Source organism: Sphaerodactylus townsendi, linkage group LG16, assembly GCF_021028975.2.
Source record: "Sphaerodactylus townsendi isolate TG3544 linkage group LG16, MPM_Stown_v2.3, whole genome shotgun sequence".
Taxonomy (NCBI): domain Eukaryota; kingdom Metazoa; phylum Chordata; class Lepidosauria; order Squamata; family Sphaerodactylidae; genus Sphaerodactylus; species Sphaerodactylus townsendi.
Window position 1 is genome coordinate 33278421 of NC_059440.1, and position 25418 is coordinate 33303838.

Below are 25418 nucleotides of genomic sequence, written 5' to 3' on the forward strand. Positions count from 1 at the left end.
TTCCAGGGCAATAAAAGTTACAGCTGGCACAGATCAGCTTGAAAGGCTGTACACTCCGAGTCTAGTATAGCCAGGGGTGTGCGCAATTTTGTGCTTAGAACAGAAATAAAACCCCGTACCCGTGCAATTCCACATTCTTCCCAGAAACCCAAAATTATGCACTTCTGATTCTCTAGAAGTTGTACTGAAGCTTCTGCTGTATTTCTTGATTTAATGTTAGTTTTACTAATTATGGGAGTGGCAAGGGCATTGAAGCCTCATCCATTTAAACACTGACAGTCTTACTCAGCCCTTCCCTTTCTACTGCCAGAAATTCCGAAAGGCCTTGCTCACCTGGTTCTGGATGTTTCTTCACAGCACTCAGAGCTAGAAAGGTGGAAGGTGTGATTCTCAGCTAAATTCCTCTGTTTGGCACTCTTTCGAGATGCATACACCTAATCTGCCAAACCCCCCACTCCCCCCCGCAAATTCCATTTTATGTTCTCCTGTGCAGTTCTCATTCCTTTGCACAAAAAGAAGGTTCCTGGCGGTTTGTGCCCAAGGTAAGTTTTCTCCTCTTTCCAGATTGTGATTTCACTTACAGGGCTGAGGGGGGGTGGGGTGGGGGAACGGGGGACGAATGTTCCCTTGTCATTCCCTCTGGTGAGGGTTAGACTCTCTCCAGGAAGTCCTCGGTGAGCAAGACAGTGATTTGATAGCAGAGGCAATTTAATCCTGCTCAACCCGTGGAGCTGTGATCAGGGTGTTTTTCCCTCCTGCTCCCTTTGTTAGGTGACGGCAGAAGCAGCTGTGCTGGCGGTTGTTTTGTGCAGTGTGAATGAGAGCTTGCCAGTGAGAGAGAAATGGCTGCAAACCTAAGCGAACGCAGCTTGCCAAACACCACTAAGATTCTTTTTTCCCCCCAGTGTATTTACTTCTACTGTCCTAATCCAGCTTTAAGCATCTGTGTAAACATCTGTCTGTTTGGCAGTATATGCGACATGTTAATTCGGTTTACTTTAGAGAACAATAAATCCCCCCAAAAAACTTCCCATAATTTTTTTGAGCGTTGGCGTTAGCTTATTGTAGTATCGATAACCTTCAAGTGCTATTATACATAAAGCAGTAGGTGTGTTCAAAGCATGGCAACATTTATGAGAAGTGAATGTTAAGCAGGCCAGTAAGCACTGGATCCATTAAAGGTTTCGGAGGGTAGCTGATGTGGCCACATCTGTGCTTCTGAACGTGCAGAAGTTGCATAAAATAAACTGTAACGTAGAACATCAGTATATTATCTGGAAGGACTTGTCCCCAGTAGCACCTAGCAGATTTCCACAATTTTTGTTCATTCCTTGCCTGTTTAATTCACAAGATGCAGAGTAAGCAAAGCACAATTTTTCATTAGATCAGCACCATTTGTCCTAGAAGTCTTGATGCCTCCCGGAGGACTCCTTTGCACCAAACACATGGCGTAACCTAATTAAGGCTGCCGTCTTTTGCGGACTTTGATTTAATTTCATTTATGTTATTTATAGTCCGCCTTTTCTCCCTGATGCTCAAGGCAGGTTACACAATGGCACGTCAGTGGATGAAGGTGATCAGCAGCGTAATTGCATGAGGGATTGTAGAGTCTTGAAGCAGAGCTGTGGTTTGGCTTTGCCAGGATTAATCTCCCTTGAACATTATGGGACTTGCGTAAGAAGTAAAAGGCTACCGTTTAAAATAACCTGGAGGGGGAAAAAACAGCACAAAAGGGAAGAATACAAAGTACCAACTAACGATGAAAAATAATTTAAAAGCCTATTTAGAAAATGTACTAATTGCATAGGAATGGCAGTTTCAAAATGCATGCATTCAAGGGTTTATAGCTTAAACCATCTGTAACTGTTCAAGAAAGGTGTGATGTGTGAGCCCACGTGTGTAAGGACCTCACAATCAGCAGTTTTGTTCATGGGCGCAGAAATGGTTGTATAACCTTTCCCTTTTTTTACCCTGAACTGTTCTAGAGCTGATAAATTCTGTGAAGAGTTGGGTGGTGCCTGCCAAAATCTCTCGCCTTCAGACTTGGATGCATCACATCCCATTTGAATGGTAGCAGTCATTACTGAAGGCTATTCTCTGGGGAGGACAGTGCAGGCGCTGGATGGGACAGCCATACTTGTCACATCCCAGCCTGGTAAGCGTTGTGCCGTTCCAGTCCTGTCCCTGTGCTTGCTTTCAGAACGTTCAGAAAAGGCTCATGTGCATCTTTTGGGCAGCTCCGCTCTGGCATTTCCTTACTTTCTGGTTGATTGCACTTAAAATGCGTATGTGGGGTTGAGGTTCATTTTCTGAGAGGCTTCCTTACGTTCCCCAGCTCCCTGCTCCTGAAATGACTTGCTAGTCTTGCATAAACCAAGTCTTAGCACTGCAAGTACCTGGAGTTCTGGTACACACAAGATGGAGGAGGAGGAGGAGGTAGCTCTCACTCCATTACTCAGAGAGTCCTGATTTGCCCTTGACTCATCATGAGTGTTAATATTTGATTATTTTTGCTCCCATCCTGGCTTGCTGACTCACGTTGCTTAGAAAGCAGCCTAGTGTCATCCTAGCCCCCATCCTGCTTAGAGATCCAGACCACTAGCACAGTTCCTTTATCTAGATTGCAGACAGCTGAGTTGTCAGTTCCCACAGTAGTTGCCGGATTAACAGATGCCAGGATTCTGGCGAGGCAAAGCACCCTGACGATCCTTTTAGGGAGATGATGTGCAACCAGTTATCTTTCCAGTTATGCTTTAGTGGGTGGGGACGGGTGTGTGTGGGGGGTGGGGAGAAGAGGGGGTGGCGTGAATCTCCGTCCACACATGCTCCACTCATTGTAGTGATGGGCATTTTGCTAGTTTGATTAACAAAGGCTGGGACTAATCCGGATTATGAAGCTCACTGCCATCTGCTTGACTTCAGCAGGGACTGGCAAGGAAACGCATGTTGCCTTGAGGCCAGTATTGCTTTGCTCGGAAGGGCGTCTCTGAAGACGGAGGGGAAGGGGGCACCAGGCTGCCTCTTTGGATATTCATGCTGGGGGTGTGGGCAGGATAGATGAAAAAGGAGCCATCCCGTCCAGCCACATCCCCAATTAGTCACTGCTGTTTGCTTGCTCACACTGCAAAGCCTTGTTAAGGCCATTGAGGATTAAACCAGCGGAAAGGCCGCCACTCCCTTGTGAGCTCTGTGAACCGGTGCTTTATATCACAGCCACTGTGATGCTTGTGTAGCTGCTCTTTTCAGAAGGCCCTCCAATTATGGCACCCTTCCCTGGCAGCGAGCACACGCTCTCCAGCCTTTTGATGCTGCCCTGTGTCCTTAGCACTGGTGCTGAATCAGAAGGTCAGCAGTCTTCCTCCTGTGCACCCCAGAGTCATGTGACTTGGATTTCCAGATGTTCGAGTTCTGCCTGGTCTGCCTTGCACCCCATTTTACAGGAAGGCCACTTTGGAGAGAGGAACAGTATTGGGCCTGAATCTCCCTCAACATCTGCCCCCAAAGATGCCAGACCTCCATTGAGCCCTCCAGTCTCTGTGCTGGCACATGGGGGCCTTGTGTCTAGTTTTGATCCTAAGGCCTCCAGTGCTGACCTTTATTGTTGTCCCTCAGCAGTCCCATTCGCATGGGCAAAAGAGCTCAATGGGGCTGTAAAAGCTGAGAGATTTCTTGCCTCCGAGACCGGCTTCCTGTGTGCCTGACGGCAGCCAGCTATTTCTCATTCCACATCACATCTGGGGCTCCCGCTGCTCAGTAGGTGCTGGCTGTTCTTTGCAGTTCATGAGGCTCAGTGGGAACAAGCGACTGAAGTGACTCTTTTCACCTCTCATATTCTGTGTGAGGAAATTGCAAATGGTGTATTGGCAGCACATCTGCCAGCGGCAGGAGGCGGGGAAAAGAGCAACATCTATGTGAGAGCCTTTGGTACTGTACCCCATGTCTCCTTGGGTGTTGATTCCTGAGCTTAGCACTCACACATAAGACATGTACCCCTCCTGAGCACAGCTCTACTCCCTGTGTAGCACAACAGCTGAACCCATGTGTGCGCACGCACAAATAATTCTGGTATTTGTTCAATGCTGTTTTGTAATGGACTATTAAGAAGAGAAGAAGAAGAGTTTGGATTTGTATCCCCCCTTTCTCTCCTGTAGGAGACTCAAAGGGGCTTACAATCTCCTTGCCCTTCCCCCCTCACAACAAACACCCTGTGAGGTGGGTGGGACTGAGAGAGCTCCGAGAAGCTGTGACTAGCCCAGGGTCACCCAGCTGGCGTGTGTGGGAGTGTACAGATGGTGGCGCAGATGGATTATCTGTTGCCTGCCCACACAGAAGAGAGTAGGTGTCCATTTACCTCTTGCCAGCACAAGTGAGTTCATCTGTCCTGTCCTTTTGATATGCACAGCCATCCCATCTGGGGCGCACAAGATGCTTATGGGCTTGAAAATTTTGTCCTTTAAACTTGCTCGCTTAGGTTACTGCCCAGAAGGGTCTTTGCATACGATCAACCAAAATTGTTTATTTTGGCAGAAAAGATCTTGGGGACTCTCCAGGCGCGCGGAGCGTCCGTCGTCGGGCGTTTTGAAAAGCCTCTGGATGCGGTTGATACCCGAGGTCTCTCTGAGTAAATAACATCTTTGTTGGTACACGCATGAGGCCCCTCTTGTGTGTTGTCAGAAAAAAAAAATTACTGCAACCACTTCAGGAGAGGGAAGGAGTTGGAATCTTTTCTTCCCTGGATGATTGCTTCATTTGGGGAAGCAGCGCAGAGAGAGGCTCAGCCTGAGCTATGACAGGGAAGTCAATTTGTCTCTTTGGATGTTGTCATTGTTGGGCATTGGAAGCCAACCGGGACTCAGAATTCATTGCTGTCTCTCCTGTTCAAAAAAGAATCGTACCAGGCTCTAAGGAGAGAGATTTCAGTCACACACAGTTGACTTCCTCCCCACTTCCAATTTCTTCAAAGATGTAAACATTCTAAGTGGCCTGGCCTTCTGAAACTTGCTGCTGGAGTTTTTAAAGGCTCTGAGCTTTTTGGCTATTAGATTTGGAGCCAGTTCCATGGGATGTAGCCTTCCCTAGCATGAAAATTTTCCCTGGTCCAGTGGCCTGGGGGAAAGCTTGGGAAACCACTCTTGAAGTGTGGTAGTTGGTGCCTGAGGAGCGGCAGGCTGCTGTTGGTCTATAGCAGCAGGTTGGGATGGTGCGGTTTGGACCATACAAGGGACTCCTTTAGAGTGAGTGGTTGGCACCCAATGACTTGAAAGCTCCTAACTTTTGGTGGCAAATGACTAGCTTAACGACTTGAGCGACTTGCTCTCCAATCGTTTTCATTAAGAGTCCCTAAAACGCCCCAGAGCAGTAAGGGAGCTTTCAGGTTCCCCAGAACTCTTACGACAACTGAGGGCTCAGTACTCTTCTTCCTAAGAAGCACGGTGGGAGGGCGGGCAATGTGAGAGGAGGAAAAGAACAAAAGCCCCCAAAGGTGTCGTTTGTAACTCTCAAAATAGGCTGTTGGAAGTGTGGAGTCTATTTGGTGCACATCAGAAAGATGGGGGTATTGTTTGCACCCTGTTGTTCTGAGAGCGGAGTCAAGAAGTAGGTTTTGTCACTGTGCACTCATGAATAGAAGTGAGATCATTTGGGGAGCGTGAAGGGAGTCCTCTCCTCCTGTGCATGCTAAAATGTTCTGCCCATGTGATGTACTTCCATGTTAAATTTGCCCCTCAAGTCCTATAATGGCGCAGCATTTTCCATCTAACTCGAATTGCTTACTGAAGTGGCTAGTTTATGCATTCAAAACGTTGGCTATCCTTCTACCCCCTTTTGTGAAATAAGTTGGCAAATGTTGGCTGCTGGCAGAGTCTTGCACAAAAGATGGAATGTAGAGGGGAGCGGGTGGGCTACTCACCATGTACTTTGCCTCCCTTTCTGTTTTCCAGTAGAGGACACACTAGGGCAAAATGACCCCTTGCGTGTAGATAGATCTTTTCTTTTGTTACAATTCTTCTGCAGTTTGTTTAGAACAGGAAACTTTAACCTTTGGAAACAGGATAAATTCTAACTTTGCAGGCATGGGGGAGTGACTGAGATGCCAGTACATGGGCAAATTTCTTCAACCTGACACACTTTGTACTAAAACGGGAGCGAAATCCTTTGCTCTAGTATGCTTTATGAGCACTGTAGAAAGTTATAGTTCACAGAGGCAAACTGGAGGCCCTGGAACTGAATCTATCCCACAGGGGCATCCTCATCTGGCTTGCAGCCAAGCCCCAGGTCTGTTAACTCTGGAAGCAGTTGCAAAGGGCTCTTTTGCTCCCCGCACACACAATAAGGACAGCAGTAGAGGATGCTGCTCATGTTCTGACCCATGTCTTTGTCAAAGGGGACGGGCCTTTTGAGATGTAGAATGAGAGGCAACCTGTGATCAAGCTAGCAGTGCAGTGTCTGTGGAAGAGGGTGTTAAAAGAGCCCTTTGCCAGTGTCACAACAACAAGGCTGTCCAGAATCAGTGTCAGGCTTAAAGCGGGAGACTGACCTGGGGAGACCCAGGCTCATGGCTCTGTCCTGTTGCATGGCTCACTGGGTGACCCTGGCCAGCCATACTTGTTCACTCCATCGTACTGCACAAGCTGGTTGAGATGAAATGGAAGTAAGTTATCTCAGACTTCATGGTGAGTGTGTGTGTGTGAGAGAGAGAGTGGGGGGAAGGGGAGAAGGAGGTGCTGTGAAGTCGCTCCTGTCTCATGGCGACCCCATGAATTATTGACCTCCAAAATGTGCCGTCCTTAACAGCCTTTGCTCAGGTCTTGCAAACTGAGGGCCGTGGCTTCTTTTATGGAGTCAGCCCAACTCATAGTGGGTCTTTTCCTGCAGCTTTCAACTTTTCCTAGCATTATTTTCTTTTCTGGTGACTCCTTTCTTCTACTGGAGGCGGGGGACATCTTGATGGGTGTTTTCCAACTGGATCTCAGGGAAGCAGGAACTAGAATCTTGTCACTTCCTGTAGACCGTTACGCTTCCATCTTAGATCTCCAGTTAATGCTCCTGTACCATCAGGGTTAGCAGCACCAGTCAGAGCTCCTAAAAAATTTCTTCAAACTATTTCTATCTCCTTACCTTTCTCATCTAACTTTACAGGAGGCTTTCCTTGGCGCAAGCCAGGACTTTCCTCCTTCCTTCTCCTCCCTCCACTCTTCTCCGCCCCCCCCCTCTTCTCTCCTTGCTCCTCAGGGCAAAATGGAGTTTCAGCCATTTCTCCGCTCCGCGGAGAGAGCGCTTTTTTTCCCGCTTCCTCCGCAGAGAGGTGATCGCTGGGATCCTCCTCCAAAACGCCGACACGGCCAGGAGAGGGGCCAGAGTCGGCGCAGCGAGAAAAAAACGCGAGACCACTCAAGCCGCCAGCGCGGCGGGTTCAGAAAGACGCTACGCGGCGGGCGGCGGCGGGGTAACGGCGGAGACAACGGTCGCCGGGAAGAAGAAGAAAAAGGCGCGAACGGAGGGAGAGGCGGCGCCGGCCGCCAAAAAGAAGAAGAAAACGGCCGCAAGTACCTCCTCTCCTTACAGGGATCGCTGTTGAGTACTGATCGTCCCCGGACTGCGGGGGACGATCCCACTCCGGTTAATCTGGAGGTCGGAGACCCCGGCAGGCCGTTCAGCCCCCCTCCACCAGAGCTGGAGGAGGAGGGAGGAGTGAAAACCGGCCAGTGTCCCGGAGAGGGGCCTACCGGAGGGCGTAACCTCCATTACACGCAGCGCCCCCTAGCGACGGATCAAGTCATCTAAACAGGCAAGATCGCGACGAGCGGGGGGTAGACCAGGCCTCCGTGTCTAGTTTAGTACCAACCCAGCCCCTGCAACAGGGAACTTGGCAGCAAGCTTCCCCTGATCAGCTGGTACAAATGTTTAGAAAGAGCATGAGGGAGGAGATCAGGGCATACCATAGATCCTATCATAGAAGAACAAGGTCTCCCTCTTCTTCTTCTTCCTCCCCCTCGCCCACAAGACGCAGGGCCCCTAGAGCAGTCCATTCTTCCAATCCCACCGTTTTCCCGGGGGAGGAGGGAACCAGCGAAGGGGAATGTGAGAATTCTGATCACTTTTCAGAACCTGAGGAAAAAACCCCTGAGAACACAGAAAAGACACATAGGTTTTTTAAGGTTGAGGATGCATCCTTCCTCATCACCAAGGCTATTGCCGTGTGATTAGAATCAATTGAAGCGACCCCGAGGACGCTGCGGACTCACTTCAGTCCTCCCTCCTCTCTCAGAAGCCGATCAAAGCGTATCATCTCAAGGGAAAACTGACATTTTCCCAGAGGGATGATCTGGCACAAAGATTTTCCTCCCATTGCCAGGCATACTTTGAAAAAAGAATGAAGAAGGAATGGCTCAACCCTCCGCTTCAGCAAGGCTTCCCAGCCAGCTTCAAGAAGCTTTTACACTACCCCGCCACACACCTTCTTCTTCGTTGCCTTACTCCAGGTGCCACCAGTGGGACGCCTCTGTCGCTTCCCCCTTCAGTCCGGGAGGGCTAGTTTCACAAGATGGTGATGGAAACATTGGCGACCCCCTAGACAAGTTTTCGGGCTGATAACACCGGCCCCTTAAACGCTTCTCTCATTCTAGATTTTAGCCATGGCCACCAAAAAAATAACAGCTTCTTCGGCCACTCATGGCCAGGGGGTCGGCATAGTCTGGGAGTCAAGCGAGACTACTGGAACTCATCATCCCACCTGGCGCAACAAGGGATCAGAGAGGGAGTTGGAAAAAAGGCTACTCCCTCACTCATATCATTCTTTTTCTAGCTGATTCCAATTTCATGCCTTGCTTGACGGTTTCTCGGTGTGCTCTCCCAGCTATGGCCTCAGGTCCCCAGACGCCGCCTGGCTGCGCTCCCTGGCAGGCAGACTAGCCATTCCAAGCAGCTCATTTCAGGGTTCTCCTTCCAAGGCACCGCCTTCTTCGGCCAAGAACTAGAACGTGATCCTGATAGAGACTAGGGGATCATGGCAGAAGGCCATGCCAAAAATTCCCCATAGGGCAGACCACAACTCATCCAAGCTCCAACAACACCTTCGCTCACACCGCATCTTTACCAAGGTTCCCGAAGAGGGCAGACGTGACTGCTACAACTCCATCTTCCAGGGATTTCGCTAAACGGAAATAACAACAACAATCCCAGCAATACCTTCAACCATTCCTTTCGGCCCCACAACAAACAGGGAAAACTCTTCGGGTGCGGACCGCAACAACAGACATCCTGACTACGCTCCACCAGTGGGCGTAAGGTCGCTCTTCCACCTATTCCAACAACAGTGGACGGGCGACACGCGGGATCGCTGGACGCAAGAAATCATTCCAAACGGGATATGTCAAGTAGAATTCGCAAAGCATCCTCCTCCTCCGTTCAGAACCTTCCCGGTCAACTCAAACATCAGCGAAGGCCAGGAGAACAACACAACTGGCCATTCAGCAACATCTGCTGAACATCAACGCAATAGAACCGTGCTGTCCCTCGGCAAGAGAGATCCCGGAGTATTTTCACTTCTTTACCGTATCTAAAAAGAACGGGCGACCATGGCGCGCCATACTAAACTCTTAAGGTTCGCCAACCAGCACATCAAACTGCAACTGCTTCCGCATGGAGACCCTAAGGTCGTGATAACAGAGAATCTACGCCTAGGGGACTATCTAACTTCCCTGGACCTGACAGAGGCTTACCTGCATCGCAGGCTCATCAACCCAGCACATCGAAGGTTCCTCAGATTCGCAGTGGGGCTAGACTGAAGTTCCAGTACCGGGCCCTCCCATTCTGCCTCGGCCACAGCCCCTCGTGGTGTTCCCTCCAAGGTGCTCCTGGCACCCATCACTCTCTCAGGCAACAGTCCATTCACATCGCACCTGGCATATCTGGACGACATTCTCTAATCAGGTCCAAGTCCAGTCAACAGGCGAATCCTTAGATGTCTCCAGAACCCAAGAAACTCTTCCAACTCCACTGGCTTCCCTGCAGTGGAATTCTAAGCCAAAAGCCACACAAACCTCGCCTCAACGCCTGGAACACCTGGGGGCCATCATAGACAATTCGCCACCCAGAATGCCCTGTTCGCTTCCCTATCCAAGATCGACAAGCATCATGAACTCCAACAATCTTCAACCTGTCCGGGCCAAGAAGTCACGCCTCTGCTACGGCTGGCAAGTCTCCTCGGCCTGATGGTGGTGTCGGCTCTTCGACATGCATCCAATGGGGAAGACTGCATGCGCTACCTCTCCAGACATTCTCCTCCGACCTTTTCAACACCAGATCATGGCAAAGAAAGATCAGCATTCCTGATCCCAAGCCCACGCTACCAGTTGAAGAACGAACTCCGATGGTGGACGCATCCGATCTAATCTTGGAAGGAGGGAAGGTGTACCTCCACCTCAGCAGACGGGAAATCTTCACGGATGCCAGCCTACAGGGCTGGGGAGCCACTACACAGGGACTCTATGTCCAGGGTCAATGGACCACAGATCAGGCCCTCCTTCCCATAAACATACTAGAGACCAAGGCCATCTTCCTGGCCTTGCAACACTTTCAAACCCACATTCACAGCACCCACGTGCTGATCCGAACAGACAATACATCGGCCAAAGCCTATATCAACAATCAGGGCGGCTCAAGGTCGTCCCAACTACATCGAGAAGCGATGCAAATCCTACTCTGGGCAGAACAGCACCTAAGCTCGCCTCGGCCTAACATATACAAGTGGTATGCTGCCTGAACACCACAGCGACTGGCTGATTGCCACAAGCAGTCGTGGAAGCGCAATGGCAACTCAAACCAACCATCCTCCAGCTTGTCAGCCAATCCCTAGGAACTCCCAAAGTGGACCTGTTTGCTTCGATCCACAACCGTCAACTTCCGGCGTTCATGCGTCACGCTTTCCATCACCCAGGAAGTTCTCGGGCGTAGATGCCCTGACATCCTCCTCATGGCCCAAGGTTCTCCTCTACGCCTATCCACCGACTCCAATCATCCCCAAGGTGCTTCGGAAAAATAACTTTCCAGGAAAAGCGCCAAAGTGATTCCTCATCGCCTGCTTCTGGTTACAAGCTGAGACCTTGGTTGTCAGCTTATCACATGGAACTTGCAACCACTTCCAGCCTTGACGCTTCCAACACCTCACGATCTGCTGTCACAGGGCCCGGTCCTACACCCGGACCCAGGCTGGTTCCTGACTGACCGCATGGTTGTTGAACGGAGACTGCTGAACGACAAAGGCTACTCAGCACAGGTGACAGCAACTATTCTCGCCTCCCGCAGAACATCAACTAACAACATTTATAACTGTTCCTGGAAGGCATTCGTGGAGATGGTGCGGGAAACAATCTTATCAACCCTGTAATCGCCAGAGTAGGACCTTCCCCAGATTCTCCGTTTTCTCCAAGAGGGTTTTGACATGGGCCTCAGAAGTGCAACACTGAAGAGACAGGTAGCCGCGCTCTCCACTATCTGGCCTCCCGCACAGGGCTACCCAATCTCCAAGCACCCGGACGTGGTTCGCTTCCTCAAAGGGGTGCTCCAACTTCAACCACCAATCAGACACCGATTCCCATCCTGGCGCCTTCACCTGGTTCTCTCAGCCTTAACACTGTCACCCTTCGAACCAGTTCAAACTATTCACATTAAGTGGCTTCGCATGAAGATCATATTCCTTCTAGCCATCACTACAGCCAGGAGGGTGTCCGAAATCAACGCTCTTTCAGTCAACAAGGACCTATGTATGTTCTACAAAGACCGAGTGGTCCTGAGGACGGATCCGACGTTCGTTCCCAAAGTCAGATCAACCTTCCATCTGAACCAAGACATAATAGTACCGAACTTTTGTCCAAATCCGTCTCACCCTAAAGAACGTCTATGGCATAACCTCGACGTGCGTCGGTCGCTCAAGGCCTACATCATTAGGACCGAGCCCATCCGCAAAACTAGCAGCTTATTCATCAACATCGCCCCCCCCAATTTAGGGGGAACCATGTCCAAAGCCGCCATCAGCCGTACCATCAAGGCTTGTATCATCGAGGCTTACAAAGCCACCAACCAGCCCATTCCCCAAGGCATTACAGCACATTCGACACGCAGCGCCGCCACTAACGCGGCACTCAGAAGTCAGGTGTCAGTTCTAGACATATGTAGGGCAGCCACATGGTCTTCAGTCTCCTCATTTGTCCGGCACTACAAACTCCATTCCATGGCAGCTTCAGAAGCGACCTTTGGTAGGAGAGTGCTGGAGCACATCATTGGGGACTGATACGAACCCGCCCTTCTTGGGGACACTGCTATAGGAGGTCCCATCAAGATGTCCCCCGCCTCCAGTAGAACGGTCCATTGGTTACTTACCGAGAAGGGTCCTTCTACTGGACGGCAGGGGGACATCTTGGCCCTCCCGCGTTCGTCATCAGTCCTCATATATGGGTCCAGCACTATTCATACCCTACAATTCTAGATACCTTAGAGCTCTGGTTGGCACTCTATTTGCCTTATTCAGTTTCTATTAATATGTTACTTGTTACTTCCTTATATACGGAGCTTCTCCCAAGTTGTGTTTAAATAAGAAATAGGGAGTGCTCACTGCTTCGACAGGCGTCAACTGGAGATCAAGATGGGCGCCAACCGGTCTACAGGAAGTGACAAGATTCTAGTTCCTGCTTCCCTGAGATCCAGTTGGAAAACACCCATCAAGATGTCCCCCTGCCGTCCAGTAGAAGGACCCTTCTCGGTAAGTAACCAGTGGACCGTTCTCATGATATGACCAAAGTACAGTAGCCTCAGTTCAGTCAGCTCAGCTTCTAGGCACACTTCAGGCTTGATGCAATCCACTTATTTGTCTTTTGGGTGGCTTGTGGTATCCATGAAGCTCTCCTCCTGGACCACATTTCAAATGAATAAACTTTCTTCCTGTCAACTTTGTTCATTGTTCAAAAGCTTCATGGAGAATGTGATAGATAAGAGGGGAAATGTATCTGCAAGAGGACAGGGTGGGAATTTTGGGCCTGTGCTCATTTTGTATAATCACCTGCACATGTCTCTGGTTATATCATGGCTGATATCTTCAGCCTTGAGGTTTGGGTGAGGAATGGCGGAAGACGGTCCAAAACCTTGAACAGTTGGCGTCATGGCAAGAGCTGGATTTGGAATCTAGATGGCCTCCTACATTCACAGACACCCTTCCTGTTGTTGGATTGACAGCTGGTAAAAACAGGCAGGAAATAGGGATTCCATTCTTGATATTGAATGTGTATTTTGGTTGGGAAGATTTGAGAATTACTATCGTTTGCTCCTCCATTCTCTGCTTTGTAGAAGTTAATTTGCTGTCAGTACCTTTGGCTGTCTTCTCACGTTAAGACTTTTGCCTGCTACACTTACATGCCGTTTCCTCCAATCACTTTTATTATATTTTGTGTCGCATCTTTATGCGGAGGAAGCCGGGGTTAGATTCCAGCAGATTTTCTGCAGTAGAAATGGCAGGAGGAAGTTGAGACACACACCCGCTTGCTGTATTCATGTCCCAGTTTAATATGGGTTAAGTGACACCTGAATCCAGCCAGAGTCCCTCTCCTAAGCTCCTGCCTTTTATTTAACATTTCTGTGCTTGATACTTGCAGAAGTGGCACCAGATGGATAGTTGCTGTGAAGCCAAGAGTGTCTTGTTGAAGCCAGGAGTGTCTTGTAGCATGCATTTGCACATACACATTCTCCAGCCTCCACTTGAGAAATGTGCTTCTGGATGCCTTAACTGGTGCAACATTTCTGTTAGTTGAAGACTATCCACAGGAGCAGCTGCCAGCAATTTTAGCCCTCTTTCAGTGTCTGCTGGCTGTGGCTCAAATAAACATGTAATGTGCAGCCTGTCAGTCCAGATTGCTGGTCCTGCAGTTGACAGGGAAACCGTCTTCGGGTCAAGGCTCAGCTTTGGATCAGGAGAATGGGGAGGCTTTAACACTGTGTGGCAGCACACCCTTATCCCAGCTGTTCCCTTGCTTGAAGGTAGGCAGTTTTATGTAGCCGATAATAAGGGAGGCTGGCTTCTTCTGCAAAGGCAAACTTGTGAAGTCTTCCATTCCCCCCCTGCCTTTTCATGCAAGTGACAGAGAAGGGAAGAATGCTCCTTCTATGAGAGGGTTGTGAGCACAGGGATCGTCACTGTGGGTGGAGTCCGAGGCCGTGCCCTCACACATTCTGCAAACGTTCCACCCAAGCTTGGAATCTTGATATTCAACAAAAGAATGTGGTGTCTTCGGTTGTGTGGGTTAAGAATAGGGTTCTCGTCCTGGTGACTGCAGTGAGATAAATGTTTAGTCAATTGTTGCTATTGCCTGACCAAATACCCTCGTGTATTAATATTTCAGAGTGAAGAAGGGTAATCAAAGGCCCATCATTGGACGGGCAGATGGTGCATGTAGAAGGAAGGATTCTCTTTTGTTGGTGCCCTGGGAAGGTGTGTGGTGGGGGGGTGGAAATTAACAGTGTCGTCCTTTTACCAAGAAATTCCAGTCTAAGCACATTTTTTTGCGACCTGTTGAATTTTTATTTTCATAAAGAACTTGGTTGAATTCACTAACCCCAAGTGAACCCCAGTGAATATTGGGGCCCTTCATCATCTACACCACTTTGCCTTTAGTTTAGTTTACTTGTCATCCTAGTGTGAAAGAGAACCTGGGAACTGACTATTCTGTTTCTCAGCATTGGGTAGATTTTTTCCCCCTTTTTGGCAGATGATGGATCACAGCTCCAAACCTCTGCATGCATATGTTGTATGTGTACCGTATGTGTACGCTGTGTTCCCTAGCCATGAATTACTTGATTTTGAAACCCTAGAACCACAGTATTCTGTGGCATTAGAGGCCCAGGAGAAAAATGTTGGTACACATCTCTGAACTCTTTAACCAGTCATTGTTAATTCTGATTTTTTAAATTACTGTAAGTATATATTAAAAAACAATGTGGAATTGATCAGTTGATCTCTAGGCAGGTCTTGCAGTGGGTAGATGTGAGAGGAATTACACTTCTGTTAAAGGCATGTGGGGTTCCCTTTTGGACATGTTGTTATAGTGACTATGTGGCCTTTCTAAACGGCCTAATCCTATGAAACATTGGATTGCTGACTAACCCCCCCACATTTGTTCTCCCATTCTAAACATGCCGGTGTTGCCAAGGAATTGTGGTGGTTAATGTCTCCTCTTTTCCTGTTTTCTCTGCAGAGTCTTTTTAAAACGCTGGGGTTGCTGGAGTGGCCGAATTTTCCCTGGAATTGAGTGAGAAATTCAGAAGACTGAAGCCCAGGCTCACTGTCTACCTTTCACGGAGGCCCAGCCGTGAGAGGACAGAAGAAGGCACGTGGCGAATCATGACAGCAGACAAAGAAAAGGACAAAGAGAAAGAAAAGGACCGGGACAGAGACCGGGACAGGGAACGGGACAAGAGGGAGAAGGCGCGGGAGAGCGAGAACTCCCGCCCTCGCCGCAGCTGCACCCTGGAAGGAGGGGCCAAGAATTACGCGGAGAGCGACCACAGCGAAGATGAGGACAACGACAACAACAGTGCCACCACGGAGGAGTCCACGAAGAAGAACAAGAAGAAACCCCCCAAGAAGAAATCGCGCTACGAGAGGACGGACAACGGGGAGATCACCTCCTACATCACTGAAGATGATGTGGTCTACAGGCCTGGAGGTAAGAGGACCGCCGTCAGAATCCTAACCGTGGGTTGGGTTGTGTCTGCCGAAGTTTACATGGTTGAGAATAAAATGCAAGAGCATGGATTTCTATTGCAGTCATTGCTGGAAGGTGAAGTTGAGTTTGTATTCCCTCTCCATTGCTTTCACACGCCAAAAACTCAATTATATGTAACCAAACTATTTTATATGCGAGTGTGACCGAACATAAGCAACCAAAAATAACAGACCATTCATCTCCCTCCCTCCTCAACTGTGCCCAAATGCTGCTTCTTGAGGCAGCCACCTCTCTCTGCCTTGTGTCAGAGGCCGCCCTGGTTCCTTGACTAATTGTAGCTCTTCTGTTTCCTCCAGAATGTATATATTTGTTCTTGGATTCCCTTATCAAAAGAGCAGGCTTACAAACCCCACCATATTTGTCTTCTGCTTCCCTGCAAAATTATTGGCATGCTGGAACAACGCTGCAGGAAGAAAAGACTGATGCATTTTCAGAAGGAGAGGGGGGAAAACACCCATGGAAATAAATGACCAGAAACAATTTTTGTAGCATGTTGCGTTGGCAGAATGCTTAAAGTTCAGGGCTTGCTGGTGGACACATTTACAGCTTTTGGTTTTAAGCTGTGCATACAAAATTCTGCTTGAAAACAGTGTAGGTTTGTGGGAAGCTTGCTGTTGTTGGGGCAGTGTAGTTAAGAGATGGGAGATTCTTCCTTCCCCCCCCAAGGTAGACTCCCACCTTAAGTGTGGTAAGCCCAGCCTTGTAGTGATGTCCAGAAAACCTGCAGGCTCACCTAAAATATTTGCAAGTCTGCCTTTTGGAACACAGCAAAGCTTTCCTTCCTGGTTGCTTCAGGAAAAATCTTGTTTGCCCAAAGTAACCTGGGCAAGCAGCTATTTGCAAGCTTGGTTTGCACACGTTGGCCTTGCCATTAAGCATGATTAAGGCTACTCAGGTTCCCTGCATAACCAGGATATCTGGGCTGGTTCAGTTGATTACCGTTCACTTTATGAATGGTAGTGGCATGTCAGTCGATTCCTGTTCACTTTATGAATGGTAGAGGCAGCTGGTATGTAGTGGTCAGAGTTGGACTAGGACTGGGTTCAAATCCCAGCTCTGCCATGGAAGGCTTGCTGGGTGACCTGGAGTGAGACACACACTTGCAGCCTATCCTACCTTCCAGGGTTGTTGTGAGAATAAAACAGAGGCAGAGGAGAATGACATAAACTGTTAGTCCCTATTGGGGGAAAAGGTGGGGTACAAACAACACTGAATAAATAAAAATAAACATGTGGAAAGTTTCTCCTGTTTCAGTTAATATGGCATGATGGCTCCAAGCAGACCCATGTGAACTTGCCCTTAACTAGCACTGGATCCTGGTTCATCATAAAAGTCAAATTTGCTGTGGGCTTGGGGGCATCCAATCCTGTCCTGTGTTTCCAGTCTGCTAACTGTGGTGAAGAGTTGGGCTACGTTGCATCTGCCCTGACCATTAAGGGCAAAATTATAATGTTCAGCTTTGAGAAATTACCTTGGAACTCTCCACACACATTTGAGCATCTAATTGTGCATGAATTTGCCTTTGTGGCTTGTATTCTTCCCAGCTATGACTCGGAATTTTACTGACAATTGACCACTTACGTTTTGTTTTGTTTTGTTTGTTCGTTTATACAGTTATTGACCAGAAATAGATACAAATAAATAAGAACACAATTCACCAAAGGTTAAAATTACAATTACTTAAAACACAAAGTCCAGGGAAGACCACTTGTGTTTGGTCATAGCAGGGAGTCCGCGCAGAGGTCAGTGCTGGAGCAGCCTCACTTGGGGGTCAGACGATCAAGAGCTCTTTGAACAGATTAAGAACACCTGTTTGGCCTTTTAACCTGTGTAATGGTCGCCCTCTTATGCAGTGCTTACAATTGATGGACATTTCCTGCCCTCTGAAGCCAGCAACCAGTGACCTTTGCTTTGAGAAGAGCCTGGGTCAAAAGAATTCAGGAGGATCTTCCCGGATTTGCTACAAATGACTTTTGTATGGTGGAAGAATTTAATTCACCATCTGCATATTGCACTGTTTAGTGTTCACAAGCTCTCTCTCTGTGTGTGAGGGAGGAGCATGATTGGGCAGTTCCCCTTGCAGAATGTTTGAAGCTCCAAGAACTTCAGAGGCCCTCTGTTCAACCCCTCCCCCACAACGACGACGCCGGCACCTTCAAACTGCCTTCAGCATTCTGTGCCCCTGGACAGCAGAGAACATGTTTAATCCTAGGGAGTCTCCTGAGAAGGTGCAAACTGCCTCCCTGTCCCCAAGTAGCCCCATTTCACTGCCCTGAATCACCACCTTTGCTGTTAAGGGAATGGTAGTACATCAGCATTTTATTTGCAGGCTTCAGGCGTGAGAGGACAGTCCCTATTATTCCCAGTCTTACAGAGAGAGGGCTGATTCAGCATTAACTTGGGGATTAGCTGCTTGGGTGTGGCTGTAAGAAAATATGTGGGAGGTGTCATACCCCACACTCCTCCCAGTCACCTGGTGAGGGAGACCTCTAAAATGTGGCAAGCCCTCGGCAAAGGGTGTCACTGGATAGACAAAGAGTATTCCTGTGGAAGAAGAGCAGTTCTGTTTGCACAACAGTCAACATGGGAAAAAGCTTTACTGCATCTGGTGGCAGGAGAGAGATGTACTCTGCGCCCTGGAAAGGCTTGGGTGCAGCTTTGGTGAAGATCAGAGCAACACTTACGCTCCATGAGCTTTGGCAGACTTGTGGAGACATCCATTGAGAACACTTGCACAGGACAGCAGGTAAGGCTGAGTGGCTCATTCTGTGACCTGCCAATAGAAGATGCTATCTAAAAGAAGACTGTGCACACTTTTGCATTCTCCAGAAATACTCAACACACTGGATGTTCAAAAATAAAGGGGAGAGAGGAGAGGACAAAGTCTTTGAGATTTCAGTAGCTGAGTTGCTGAGGCAGACGGGGCAGGAATCGGCCGGGTTTCGTCCTTTCCCTTGGAGCTCAGTTCTCCATTTTTGGTCTCCAGTCTGCTCACAGATCTCGTCTCACCAATTTCATCTGCCCCTGTCTAATTTAGCTTCCGTTTCCCCCTCCAACCCCATTCTCCTGCCTTTGTCTAAATAACTCTGTCATGGTAACAAATTGATTTACTCTGCCCCAAGTGTGTCCAGATTAGCTTACTGGCTGCTTTTTCGGCATGACCGAACTAGCGCTATGAGCGAATTTGATCCCAGCTGCAATGATCTGCTACCCTTTGCTGTCTGTCAAATGGTCTGGTCCAGCCTGCAACAGGGTTAGCTTTTTGAATGCGGTTCTTAACCACTGGTTCTCTCTCCTTACTTGGCTAGGCAATAAAAGGGTCTTGAATCTGGATGGGTGGAGGGAACACTCGGCAAAACGGGGAAGGTGTGGAATAGGAGCCACTGTATCCTTGTAGAGTTCCTGTCAGCTGGAGGCGAGGATGCTGTCGTTTTTGCTCTGGCTGTCCAGAACCATTTAAAAGGATCTATGAGCATTAAAAAGGATTTGCAAGGGAGATCCATTCCAACAATGGGATTGGCAGTGATATAAATAGCAAAACCAGGGTACGGGAGCAGGTAATGAAGATGGCAGTATTTGCTTTGGTTGAACAAGACTGGATTTTTATTGTCTCTTTTATATGATGGAGAAGATGTCCTGCCAAAATACTTCCAGAATATCAGTGAGATTGTCATCCCCTGAGTTAAAACTGGAGGCACAGTTTGTTCCTGCATCTGTCAAGGTTTACGGTTAGAATGTGTAAAACCACCTGCCTGTAGAGGAGCCCCCTCTCTCTGTGTTGGTGTGTGTTACTGGGGAGGGGCTGCTGCTGGGTGGTAGAATGCTGGTTTGCCTTGCAGGAGGTGCCAGGCTCAAAGACCCCAGGGCTCAGAGGCACCACCATCTGCTTAATGTCTTATCCATCCACTGCCAACCGCAGTAGAAAAGTACTGAGCTAGATTGGTCTGACTTGCACTTACACACACAAGTTAATTGCATGTTTGTGTGAGATTGGAAGGAAGCCATTCTAGAGCAGAAATTCAGTGGGCGGACTCCTCTGAGGGCAGTTTATTCTACTTTCCTTCACCAGTTGGAGAGAACGTTCCTGTGTGATCTGGGCTAATTCAGCTCATGGATTGGGATAAGAAGAACTCTGCAACCAACTCCATGTTACTGAGAGCTCTCCAGGCATATGTGGGTCAAAGACTAGCCCTTCCTGATCACAACCACAGGGATAACTGCTTTTGGGAAATCCCTTTTAGTTTTAAGGGTGGTTTGGCCTGGAGTCGAAGGTTTGGTGTGCACAGCAGGATGGGGTGAAATAAAACAAATATCACTGGGTGTGCGTCAGAACGGGGCATCCAAACTAACTCTGGTTATGGTATTCCTCTGGGTGTGTCTATGTGCTTTGGGAATAACTGAAAGCCTGCGCAACTGATTTGGAAAGGCCGCTTTTCAGATGGACAATTCTAATCTGGGGAAGCCAATCTGGATGATGTTTTATGCAAGAACAGCCAGAGTTCCAAGTCTTCCATGTTCCTGCACAATTCAGTATGGTGAGCCTCATCCATGGGCCTTTCCATAGACAGGCCACGGTTCCACAAAAACCAGCGCTGTGTACATGTTGCTGGAACCCTGTCACTAAGCTTTAACATGCATCTGCTACATGGGGAGGGCAAGCCAAGTTTCAGAAAGATTGCCGTTCTGAAAGACAGAACCAACTGCTTTGCCTTGCTCAGACAACTGAAATTGGAGGAAGGATGAACCTTTTAATCTTGGCCAGTTCTGTTCCTGCCTCACACCAGTGAAGCTCAAGCAGCCCTCCAGAGATCTAGCCCCAAAGGCACACATTAGCTGACTTGTGAGGTTCAAGTTGGAGGTTATCAAGGATTTCTTTTGTTTGCTCGGGTACCAGCTGTTAAGGGCTTTGTACCTAGCTGGATGCGGTCCTCATTTACCAAAGGATTGCTTGCCAAAGGGGAGAGGAAAACACTTAGCAGTTAAGGCGCACTCTTTTCTCCTTGGGTGCTTATTTCTTATGGTGAGAGGGCGGAGGCCCCATCGGGAAGTCTGTAATTTGGGCCTTTGTTCAGACTTTTGACGGGTGCTCCAGCCCAAGACACACATTACACAAAACAAGACGCCCGACCCTTCTCATCACAAGCTGATTTCTGAATGTAGCTACTGCTGCTTCTGGGAAGCACGTAGGAGGGGGGTGGGCAGAGATTGCAAGTGGCATTAACGTCACATGATCCAGCTTTGGTGAGATTGGCAGCAGGACTCCAGTGAAGTGGGAGAGCCGGGAGGGTGTTCTGCACTCTAGAGTCCTACGCCGGTTTTGTTCTGCGAGACCTCCTACTAGTAGCCACATTCTCCAGGGAAATCACCCGGCTTGCTCACACGCTTTCTGCTGCCATTAAAAAAATGTCTCTGCATAGGAGGACTATCGGTGGGGCATCTCATCCTGAACCAATGAGAGTTGCTTTGCGGAGGAAGGCAATGGCAAGCCACCTGTTCTCTGCTCTTGCAATGGAACCTCTTGATGAGGGCTGCTGTCAATTGGTTGTGACTTGATGGCACATCCCTGACCATCCTGCACCCAAACAGAAAGAGGCTTATAGGCTTCCAAGTGGAAAGATGCCACGATAGATTAAATTGCGGTTCCTCCCAGTGGCAGGGGATGCTGCAGCTCACTTATTATCCCTTGGTTTTCCAGGCAGAGAGTAGGCAATTCTGCACATGGATCTTGTGGGGCTTCATTTTTTTGTAGGTACACCTGGGATTGGTGCGTGCAGCTTGGTGTAGTGTATCTAATCTGGAGGATTAGTGTATCTTGGTGTAGTGTATCTAATCTGGAGGAACCGGGTTTGATTCCCAGCTCTGCTGCCTGAGCTGTGAAGGCTTATTTGGGGAATTCAGATTAGCCTGGGCACTCCCACACACGCCAGCTGGGTGACCTTGGGCTAGTCACAGCTTCTCGGAGCTCTCTCAGCCCCACCTACCACACAGGGTGTTTGTTGTGAGGGGGGAAGGGCAAGGAGATTGTAAGCCCCTTTGAGTCTCCTATAGGAGAGAAAGAGGGGATATAAATCCAAACTCCTCTTCCTCTTCTTCCTCTTCTCCTCCTCCTCCTCCTCCTTTTAAATCTGGAGAACCAGGTTTGATTCTCCCTCTCCTCCTCATGATCAGCAGACTCTAATCTAGTGAATCAAATTTGTTTCCTTACTCTTCAACATGAAGCCTCCTGAGTGACCTTGGACTAGTCCCAGCTCTCTCAGAACTCTCTCAGCGCCACCTACCTCACAGGGTGTCTCTTGTGGGGAGAGAAGAAGGGAAAGAGTTTGTAAGTTGTTTCAAGACTCCTCGTGGCTGAGAAAAGCAGGGTATAAATCTGAACTCTTCTCTTCTTCTTAGGAGACTAGCGTTCACTCCAAGACTCAGAACTACTAATCTGTCTGCTCTGGGGAGTTGGATGTTGGTACCTGGACTTGATGTGCTTGCTTTGGAAATGGCCATGGAGTTGCCTTGCCCTTGGTGAGCAGCAGTTACAAAGGCGATCTCCCCTTACCCCCCACTAGCAGCTTTGTTCCCTGAAAGAGATCTTGATAGGTCAAGCTTCCTGAACGTCTCTTTGGTCTGAGAGGTTACAAAGTCCCTGGAAAGCACAAAGTGCACAAAGTCCCTGGAAAGCATAGGTGGGGGTCACTCAAGGTTCTTTTATTGTGGTGGAGTTCCAGAAAAAACACACTTTGAGTTGGGACCAAGGCACAGTGAACTGAATGGTATGAAAAGGGTTCATTAACATGACAGGCCTATTGTAAGAGAATCCTGGGAATCGTAGTTTCATGAGCCACATGCAGAAATTCTTCTTGGGCATCTCTGGTTTCCTCCCACAGAAGGAGAAGCTATCTAAATTTCTCTGGATGAAAGATGGAATGACAGTTCAATCCAGCTTTTCAAAGCGGACGGCAGAAGTGACTGGGAGACCATTCAGTTGAATTCACTCACCTGGCTGTGCAGTTGGCAGAGTGCAGGCTGCATTTGCAGTCTCAGATGTAAGCCCAATTGATTTCACCATGATGAACTTCCTAGCATAAGCTTTAGGACTGCACCCTAAGTCTGTCGTAGGTGCACTTACATCCTGATATGTGACCCAGAGCGGCCGTATGAAATGCTTCACTTCAGAAGTAGTCATGCCCAGTTGGCATAAAGAGAGCCCTGCTTTCTGGCCTCTGTAGCAACCCAGTTGCTAGGCCCCTTCCTGGATGTTTGGATTTTTTGCAATCACGGTTATTCCTATTTTGCAGTTCTTGGCAGGGATGATTCCGTTGATTTGGTTTTCTCCCCTTTCCCCAGATAACCTTTTTGCAGAGTGTTTTTTTAATGTAAAATTTGCAATGAAACAGCCCTTCAATCTGCTTGTGCCACAGTTGCTGGATTGCCTGGCGCAGAACGAAAGGTGCTTGTCATCCTTTGTTTTCCCACTTCCTCATTCATCTCCAGCACATTTGCATCCAGGCAGAGAGGAACCAGGATTTTTTTTTAAAAAAATTGTTATTTACCTAAAGCCTAATTGGGCTGAGATTTCCTATGGCGAAGTCGCCGTCCTCTCTGTCCTGTTGCTCAGTGAGCAACCATTTGAACTCCAAAGCTCCTGAGGTTCCGCTTCTGCTGTCTCAATTAATTGTTAAACACCCCCTTTATAATAATTATACAGTGATGCTTCGTCTTGGTGCCCGGCAAGGAAATTGCTGAAACGGTTGTTTAATCAGAAATCTGTTCTCAGATCTATTTTTCTTTTTGTCGCAAGCAAGAACACCTCTTTTGAAACCAAGAGAGAGAGAGAGAGAGAGAGAGAGCTGAGGCAAGCCATTTGGTTATGTGTTTGTTTTTTAAGCAGTCAAACGGTATTTGAGTTGGAGGACATGAGTGAAATTGAAATGGAGGCATTTGGCTCTCGCCCTCAGAGTGATAGGCTCGTCTTTGACATTGACCCGCGTGTTTGTCTGCCTTCCAAATATTGCCTGCTATTTGTTCTGACAGCTTCACCAGCTGAGAGAGGCAAATCTGCCAGAAATTCTTTTGTTTTTGTTTTTTAAGAGAAGTTCAGGGAACTGGGAACCTGCTGACAAAGGGTTGGTGGTTCAGCTGGAATCAGCACCTAACAGCTGCTCTGCCCTCTTTCCTGCCAGCAGTGGAGAGCCCTTCCCGCCCTTAAATCCTGCCGTTGCCCTCATTGCTGTCCAAACAGGTGAACAGTCTTCAAGGCAGCCAATACCAGATCAGTTGGAGCTGCTGATCCCACAGTCACCCAAGCAGGACTGAGACTGCTTATGGAGAGGAGCGCATGCAAATGTCACCAAAGCCAGAGTCCTGCAAAACCTCACAGTGGACCACGGTCAACCCAAGCCTCATGGAAGGGGGAGGAGTCCCTGGCTGCCACCCGGCCATTCCATTGTTGGCTCTGAGCCTCTGCCCAGGCTCCTCAACTCCAGGGGCAAAGAGGATGCCCATGGGATCCCTGGGTGAAGAGTGGGTTTAATTGACTAGTTCTTTGTGGCCTCCATGTCTGGGTTTTGTTGAGGAGCCCTCTGGGCATCTGCTGCTGTGATCTCAGTGGGGATTTGAGTCATTGGGGTTCGAGGACCTTGGAAATGCGAGGCCTTGTGGGATCTTGAACTCCTCAGAGTCAGTCTCCAGGCCCTCTTCGTCTTCTGAAGACGACTCATCAGATCCAGTGCAGGCCAGTGGGGCTTTGCCCCCATCCCACTTCCTTGGCTCAAGCCTAATGTTAGGAGATGGCTTAGTATTCAGTGGCTGATCCTTCCCTTGTGCTATCATTATGAGCCTTGCATGCATCACAGTGGTTCTACAGGGTGAGGTGCTCATGCCTCGCTTTCAGCTTGTGATAGGCGTGTGATCGGTTCCGTTGGCTTGCCCTTTCTGAATCTGACCCTTTTCTGTCCCCTTTATCATTGAGTTCTGCCTTTATTTGATGGTGGAAAGTGGCAGATAAGTTCCGCAAATAAATAAAATCTCCCAAGTTCAAATGAATGTGCACAACTTGTTCCTTGTGCCACAGTCGAGGAGTTGCTTCTTTGCACAACTGCCAAATGCTGAGTGTGACCATAGGACTCATCTAGACCTATGTGACCAGCAGCAGTGTTCAATGGAGCAACCCTCTCCCAGCACCCAACAGCTGAATATTTTGGACCGGAGATGGAGAAGAAGAAGAAGAGTTAGATTTATATCCCCCCTTTCTCTCCTGTAAGGAGACTCAAAGGGACTTACAAACGCCTTTCCCTTCCCCCCTCTCAACAAACACCCTGTGAGGTAGGTGGGGCCGAGACAGCTCCAAAGAACTGTGACTAGCCCAGGGTCACCCAGCTGATGTGTTGTAGTGTACAGACTAATCTGAATTCCCCAGATAAGCCTCCCCAACTCAGGCGGCAGAGCCGGGGAATCAAACCCGGTTCCTCCAGATTAGAGTACACCTGCTCTTAACCACTATGCCACTGCCACTACACCACTTCTGAAATGTTGGGAACTGAAGATGAGATCTTCTATGTTCAAAGCAAGAGTTGTGGTCGCTCCCAGAGGCTTTGCCTATTTGGAGAGCAAAAGAGGATTGACCATTTAACTCAGTTCGGTCTTCTCTTGGGTTTAGCA

General features: G+C 48.6%; 1 protein-coding gene across 10 annotated transcripts in view; it reads left to right on the top strand.

Moving 5' to 3' along the window:
- The window catches only part of RERE (arginine-glutamic acid dipeptide repeats), a 302330-nt gene that overhangs the window by 91685 nt on the left and 185227 nt on the right, over positions 1 to 25418 (top strand). For all 10 annotated transcript variants that reach the window (XM_048519246.1, XM_048519248.1, XM_048519251.1 and 7 more), the window contains one exon: positions 15240 to 15710. In XM_048519246.1, coding sequence (XP_048375203.1) covers positions 15386 to 15710 — 325 coding nt within the window. In that variant the 5' untranslated portion in view covers positions 15240 to 15385. The remainder of the gene's footprint in view (positions 1 to 15239; positions 15711 to 25418) is intronic.